Below are 8411 nucleotides of genomic sequence, written 5' to 3'. Positions count from 1 at the left end.
AATCCAAGATTTTATTTAAAAAATCATATTCAATCTTACCAGAATATCAACTTATTAGTTTAACATGTAATAGTTGTATTTTATTAAAAATTTATTATTTTTTTTAATGGCACGATAGTAAATGTAAAAGAACATGTAACAGCAACCTTTATTTAAAAATTTACTTGAAAAAAAATTTAAATTCAAAATTTATATATATATATATATATATGTACGCATATATACTATTTTTGTACTAAAAACAGATTAAATTTATTAACTTTTATTTTGATATGACTAGTTATTTTAATATGAATGCTTTTAATATAAAAATAAAAGGTAACTATTTAAAACCTATTAATTAGAAAATAAAAGTTCCTCTATATACTATCAAAATAAAAATTGGTATATTTCATTTTTTAATTAAATACAAATTTTGGTATATAATCAGAAAAAATAAATTTGGTTATATTAAAATATAATCTATTTTTAATATAAAAAATATATCAGTTTATTTTTATTTTGATACAAACAGTTACTTTTTTTTAGATGTATATACAAATAGTTACTTTAATATAAATCTAATCTGTTTTAATATTAAAAGATATCTATATTTGGATATCAAGTATAATTTGATACAAATTAATTAATATACCCGTATTATTTAATTTCCGCAATTGATTTCCCCCACTCAAATATACATTGATTAATTAATGTTATTAATTTGATTTTAAACTATATTGAAATAAATGTGTTGTAACGAAACGAATCAGCTACGAAGACTAAATGATCACACATGTATTCGAAACTTGTATGTCAATTCGTAATTTTTTTATATTATAATTGATATTTTTAGTATTTTTATAATATTATATATCTATTATTATAAATACTTAATGTACACTATTTTTAATAGTATTTTTTTTGTATATATAAGTACCATAATCCTAATTAAATTACAAAATAACACAGTTGCACACTTGCACGTGAATGAAAATTTTGGGACCGATTATTTTTAGTAAAACAACATTTTTTTTAATAAATAATTAGATTTTGATCCGTGCCGTACATGATTAACAGTTTAAGATTTTTTGTCTAAAAAATTAGTTTAAGATTTTTTATTTGAATTTTGTATATAATATAATATAATGTGTTATATTTTATTATCTTAGTAATTTTATAAAAATATAGTTTTATCATAATAATTTAGATATTAATGTGACCTCAGGTAAAATTTTCATCCTTCTAAATTAAGTGAAATTTTTTTACTTATTTTTTATTAATAAAAAATCATACCTACGTGCGATATTTTATATATGATTTTTATTTGAACATATTAGCATATACATGTTGAAGAAAATTAAAATTTGTTCAGGTAGAATAAAATCGTGAATAACTTATTTAAATGAGAGGATAATAAATAAGAAATGAATAGTTATCAGCTTAAAGAGAAAATTTTAGACACTAATTTTTATGCAAAAAATAATAATGATTATGTTGATATTTTATTTTTAATGTAATTAAATATATATTAATTATGTAAAAGAAATATTAACTTCGATTACACAAAAATATTTAGTAAAAAAATTATTCTTTTGAATTCAATGTAGTTTTCTTATTTGTTTTACAAATAACCCCATTCCTTTCTCCATTTTAACCACTCAACTTGTATCCTGTGTTTGACATATTCATTAATTTCTCTATCATGTTGTAATATTCATTAATTTCTACTTCCAAATCATTTTCTTTTTGTTTCTTTCTTGCTAAAATTGCAATACACAGCCAATGTCTTAATCCTACTGAAGTGAAAACCCTTTGGTTCCATTGTGCGTTTGTAAAGCTCAAATTTAGAATTAACCTCCTTCCTTGATTCATGTAAAACAGATGGTTTCTTAATTTTCTACGGATTTGAACTTAATGCATATGTGATGTATTGGTGGTGACTGGTGATTGTAAATTGTGATATTTTTTTAAGACACTCAATTGTTTTGTCTATTTATTATGTTGTTTATTTGACCCTTTCAATTGACAAATTATTCATAATTTTATCAGTTCTGCTGGGGCATCATCCCCAGCTGTTCCAATGAATGTTGGCAGCATAGATGGGTCAAGTCATGGACAAGTCTCTAAAGCGGCTTCTCTCTCGTGTGTTGGTTCACAACCACCATGGACTTCATTGAGCACAAGTGCTGGCGGTTCTGCTTTTTGGTTCTTCAAGATCTTCATGTAGACCTTGGGAAAGAGGAGATTTATTAAGACGTTTGGCTACATTTATTCCTTCAAATTGGCTTGGGAAGCCTCAGGTTTGAACTGACCATGGTTTTCCCTAATTATATTACAGCCACAATGTGTATATTTACATTTTCGTCCATCTTTTCCTTGTGGGTAGTATGGTACTGATTCACTTATGCTTCAATATCTTAATAATGATATCCTGTAGGCCTAGATGACAAAGAGTCGCATCTTGTATGTCTAAAGTCAAGAATGCATATGCTTGTTTTAAACTTGTAATGATTACCCTTATAGGTTATGATAGGAACTTAAAGGCTCATGCAAGGTGCACCCAGCACTTAAGCGCAAAAGACCAAAATGTCCCTACTTATTTATTTAAAACATTTGCACCCAGCAATTGGCTTTTCTTCTTCCCGCGACTCATTCTTCCTCCTTTTTTTGCGACCGTGTGCGACCCAGCAAGTTGATTTGCGGTGCCATTGCTCGTTTCTTCTTCCTCCTTCTTCTCCATCGTTGGCAACTCTCCATTCTCCATCATTGTCTTTTCCCTCTGCGGCGCCATTGTTCATTTCTTCTTCTTCTTATTCTTCTTCTTCTTCTTCAGCACATCGCCATTGTCAAGGTAAGCACTCCTTCGTCGTTGTCGTTACGTTTCCATTGTTGCTTTGTGTAGTGCTTAGGGTAGTTGATCCGCACATGCATTTAGGTGTTTTGCGTTTGCGTTAAAGTTGAACCGCAGTAGTGGTAGGGATGTAGATGATCCGCGTAGTTTTTAGGTGATCCGCATTTGGTAGGATAGTGTGAAGCTTAACGCGGATCAAGTTGATCCGCGAGTTTTATGCGGATAAACTTGATTCGCAATTGGTAGGGTTCTCTAAGGCTAAATGCAGATCAAGTTGATCCGCAAGATTCATGGTTTAGCATACGGATCAAGTACAAGGTATATGATCCGCATGAGTATTTTTGATGAATTCCTTCATGCGGATCAAGTTGATCTGCGAGCTTTATGCGAATCAAGTTGATCCGCATGAAGCTTGCGGATCACTTGATCCGCATGAAGGAACTTAAACTTTTAAAAATAAAAATTAGTTTATTATTTATGAAAATGCTATTAAATTAAGGTTTAGGGTTAATTTTGAGGCTGCCTTGTCATGTGCCTAAAAAAGATTAGAACCACAAGAATAATTAGGTCCTTCGAAAAGTTAAATTTCAGTGACCCCTATATAACACTCCTCCCATGAGTTATAATCAAAACCACAAGATCGTGGGATTATGTTTCAGTTTTAAGATGGATAAATGAGAACCACAAGAATAATTAGGTCCTTGTTTTAGTTGTTTTGTTTGCAATTGATACACATATTTGATATTTGATTATTATCATATGTTGTACATTGTATTGATTGTGCTACTGCATATCCCATTCATGAAAAACATGCCTATAATCTGGTTAAATATCATAATTGATTGATTAATCTCATACTTCCTTACAAGAGGTATGTAATAATACCATTTTGCCATCAACAAATTATGAATGCATGATTATATGTTTTAACAATATATTTTTAGGTAATTGAAAATTAAGAGACCAGGGAGATGATACCTTAGTCTAATGCAGAGAGTCTCTAAACACAAAACACATACAAGAGTACTTACATTTACCTCACCTTATAGAGAAGAGTGTTTAACTCTATAACAAACAAAAATGCAAAATATCCTTGGATGTGTGCTACGAATGTCATTTAGTTTAGGAATAATGTTATTCAAGTAAAAGTCAAGAAAATTATTAATGATTCTAAAACTATAATTGTTAATGCTAATTAAAAGGATTGAAGAAGTGGATCATGCAAATTGAGTATGTTATTTAAGTAAAAGTCAAGAAAATTGTTAATGATTCAAGGTATACTTATATACTATTTTGATAAATGTCTCCCGATGCCCGTGTTTCTATTGTATACTATTATAATCCCGGTGCCCAACATAACAGCAATAGTCCAAACCCAAACACAAAACACCAAATTTCTCGAAACCCAACCAAATGAAATTTCGAAAACCATACACACATAAAAGGATTGATTGGAATTTGTGTGGTTTAGTGATGAAATTTGTGGTAGACATTTGCAAATCATGGTTAAGACTAGAGGATTAGGTCGTGCATTAGGTAGGGTTGGTGCCAAAGGTTTGGGGAGAGGAGGGGATGGTGATGATACTGACAGTGCTCCCCAATGCCAAAGGCCGACCGCATCGGCACGCAAGTGACGGGTACCGGTAATTCTTGATGATGATGTGCTTGTGGTACCTACGGACTCGCCTGCGGTACCAGAGGCAGAGGCTGCTGTAGCTGGGGATGAGCCCATGGTAAATGCTGCTGCACAGGCCACCGGTGCAGAGACTGACGCACAGGATACCGGTGTAGAGACTGATGGGGACAAGCCTGTGGGATTTCTTGGTGGACCCAGGGACTCATCAGTGCTTACAAAGTATGTTGACCATGTTGCGGGCAGCGTATGGTCTGGACAGGTATTTATACGATTAAAGTTAGTTAACTTTTATTTTTTTTGAGTTTTTGGTTACTGATTGACGTTATTTGAACAAATTGTGTGTTCCTTTGTACTTCGATTCGGGAACGTCCTGAGTTGAAGTTATGCTCCCATGGGAAGAAGGTGCATAACTTGGGCAGGCCTGTTCCTACAATTGAGGACATGGTTGCTGGGACAGGATTAAGTCCTTTGATCACGTGTTCGATGGACATCGGTGATCGGGGATTTATATCCTCCTCTGTGGAGAGGTGGCACTGGGAGACTTCTAGTTTCCATCTTCCTGTGGGGGAGGTGTCGATCACGCTGGACGACGTCGCATCTCTTCTCCATTTGCCTATCGTTGGCGCATTCCATGACTCCAGCCTCTATGCACCGACGAGGCGGTGGTACTGTTGGTTGAGTTACTGATGGTCACAGCAGTGGTGGCCATGGCCGAGACAGGCCAATGTGGTGGACCATATGTACGCCTGTAGTGGCTACGAGACGTATACCAATGCAGATGTCAGATGCAGCACTGGATAGCTGCCGCTTGCGCTTATCTTCTACCTCTTTTGGGTTGCACTCTTTTTGCTAATAAGAGTACAGCCCATGTTCATGTCTCACATTTACAGGCGTTCCGTGACCTCACTCTTGTTGGGTGGTATGCATGGGGAGCTGCTGGCCTCGTCCATATGTATGATCAGCTTAATGATGCCAGTCTCAGCACCAACCGACAGCTTGCTGGTTACATCACCTTGTTACAGGTAATTAACATGTATTTCATAATTTATTTACAATAATGGTTTAATGAGTGCATATTTAATTAATATGTATGATTTTCGGGTAAACCCTATAGTACTGGATATACGAGCACTTTTCGTCAGTTGCGGAGTGCAATGTTGATTCAGACTACGACGAGGTGTCATCACGTGCGTGTCGGTGGATTGCGATGAAGAAGACTGTGAAGAAGGTATCTACAACAACGTACAGGCAGTGCCTGGATCGTCTGAGGATCGCAGATGTCTGCTGGACGCCATATGCGGCGCACCGACCTGTGTAGGACTTTCATCCGATTTCGTGCTTCTCGGGACAGCTCCGCTGGGGCATGTTGCCAGATACAGACCGGAGAGGGTTATGCACCAGTTCAGCTACGTCCAGTGCATTCCTGCACACCCTATCCATTCATGGGTGTCATATGATGACATGGACGATACCTGGACACATTACTCAGACCATCTAGCGGCAGTAGGTGATCTATGTGTTGTGCCAGGTCAGTGTGCGCCTGACTACATAGACTGGTTCTTCGTCATATCACATTCATTCATGACTACGCCACAGACAGATCCTCCTCGAGATGCATATGCAACACAACCCAATCATATCCCTCATGAGGAAGCACCGACATCGACATATGCGGATCCTGATGTAGACGAGCCCAGACATGCAATGGTAAGTGTTATTATTTGGTTAGATGTATGTCATTTACTTCAATTATTTTAATACTAATTTGTATAATTCTTTTGTTTTCTATTTAACAGGAGGCTTGTCATGCGATCGCGGAGGCGTTGGAGCAGCATCTAAATGCGCCAGGCACATCCACACATGAAGAGGCCATCCAAAAATGTCTCAGGATTGCCAGGGATTCCTTGATCGGAGTGTGTGATTCTTGTGTAATGTGATTGATCATTGAAAAGTGTAATTGGTGATTGAAAAGGGAATTTTGAATGACAAAGTGGTGAAATTACGTGAGTTATGTTTAAGTAAGTTTTATTTTGTTTATATGATATGTATATCTAGTTATCTTGCTACTCTATTAGTTAGGAATGCGATAACTCACTCCCCGTGTATTGTTTGTGTTTGGATCCTGTGATGATCTTGAACTTTGTGTTCGGGGGAGAAGATGACTAGGTGGATTGCTTTAAGGAACCTTGTACTGAAGGACGTCGGGACACAATACTTTAATAGGCTATGGCATTGGGGCATAAGTTATATATTAATTGAATGATGTTACTCTATTTTATTTTATCTCGCTGATTTAACAAAACACTTTTTGTAAATCTTGACGGCCTTATTTTGAGCCGAATATGTTTTTAATAAGTTTTAATTGATAATAGTGAAGTGAATGTGAACCTTTTACCCATGTGAATTTGTTTACCGATATTTTTATATATTTTATTTATTTATATATATGTAGGGGTAGAAGGTGTCACAGCAACAACAGGCTGATAGTGTATAAGGAACTGTCATTGATCGTGATGGTGATGAAGTTACAGATGGTGAACAATATTCAGCTGGTCCTTCAAAACATGCACGTGACTCTGATATTTTTGACACATATTGTTCACCTCAACAAAGAGACTCATCTGGTGCCGGTCCGAGTCATTCAATGGGTTTAGAGGCTTACATTACTGGAAATCGAGTTTCTTCATACCGTCAAGGTAGTGACCGCCCAATGGGTATCCAATCAGCTAGAGACTCAACCCGTGCATCATCTATCATTGCAATGGACATAATATGTCATAGTGTGAATGGTGATTCTATGGAAAGTGTTAAAAACTACCCTGGAGACCTTGATGATGTTCATTTCCCCTCCTCTAGCATGTATGGCAATGTGGACATGAATGAAACATCTGAACTGGATAACAACAATCAAGCTCAGCAAAGCACTTACTTACAAACAATTATTGAAGTTGTATGTGGTGATGTGGGCGTCAGTAGTACAAACTATGGGGTGTGAGAGTTTAATTCTGTTTTGTGTGGTGTAGATTTGATTGTACATTGAATATAACAGAGTAACAAAATTTTAAAATTTTGTTATAAGTGCCTAGCCTAAGTGTAAAGTGTTGCTGCTTTGTTGTGCTTGTATAAAAGGACATACATACATCTTAATAACACATTTTTTTTCATTCTATCATTTTCTGTCTCTGGTGCTATTCCTAGTGTGTAGGTGTGCAATTCTTTGCTTGAAACAGTGAGTGATACACGGGTGAATGTGTGAGGGAGTAAATTGCATCTCTTGCAATTAAGTGAGGAACAATGTGTGTGTTCCAAGAATTGGTATCTAGAGCATTGGTTTCGATAGAAGGGGAAAGAATCCCTAACAAGAAAAGAAAGAAAGGTTCTTGGAGGTGTTCTTGAAGGAGTTCTTTGATGGCTGCAATATCTAGCTCAATTCCTGCAAATCTACCAATTCTCATAGGAAAGAACTATGAAAATTGGAAGATTTAGATCAGGGTGGTGATGCGATTCCAAGGGGTTTTGGAGTTCTTAGAAGAAGGTTATATACCTATGGGAGAGAGAGCAACAAATGAACAAAAGGTTGTTGATAGAGAAAAGGAAAAGAAAGATTACAAGGCACTTTTCATTTTGCACCAAAGTGTAGATACTGCTAACTTTGAAAAGATAGCAATGGCTCAAACCTCTAAAGAAGCATGGGACATTCTGGAGAAATCTCATGATGGAGCCACAAAAACCAAGAAGACCAAGTTGCAAACACTAAGGAGACAATATGAACTACTACAAATGAAAAAGAATGAATCAGTTACTGAGTACATCACAAAAGTACAGACAGTGGTGAATTCAATGAAGGGCTATGGAGAAAAGATAACTGTGCAATCAGTTGTAGAGAAGGTGCTTAGAACCATGCCACCCAAGTTCGACCATATTGTGGTAGCCATTAAGGAA

At 35.6% G+C, this 8411-nt stretch overlaps 1 protein-coding gene across 1 annotated transcript; it reads left to right on the top strand.

Moving 5' to 3' along the window:
• Positions 1-4335: 4335 nt before the first annotated feature.
• On the top strand, positions 4336-5156 carry LOC102665227 (protein MAIN-LIKE 1-like). Its single transcript, XM_006596628.1, has 3 exons — positions 4336-4423; positions 4532-4728; positions 4851-5156. Exons 1-3 carry the CDS (start codon positions 4336-4338, stop codon positions 5154-5156), a joined length of 591 nt encoding a protein of 196 aa, XP_006596691.1.
• Positions 5157-8411: the final 3255 nt, after the last annotated feature.

Source organism: Glycine max, chromosome 14, assembly GCF_000004515.6.
Source record: "Glycine max cultivar Williams 82 chromosome 14, Glycine_max_v4.0, whole genome shotgun sequence".
Taxonomy (NCBI): domain Eukaryota; kingdom Viridiplantae; phylum Streptophyta; class Magnoliopsida; order Fabales; family Fabaceae; genus Glycine; species Glycine max.
The sequence above is the reverse complement of the archived record's forward strand: the minus strand, read 5'-3'. Positions and strand labels throughout refer to the sequence as shown.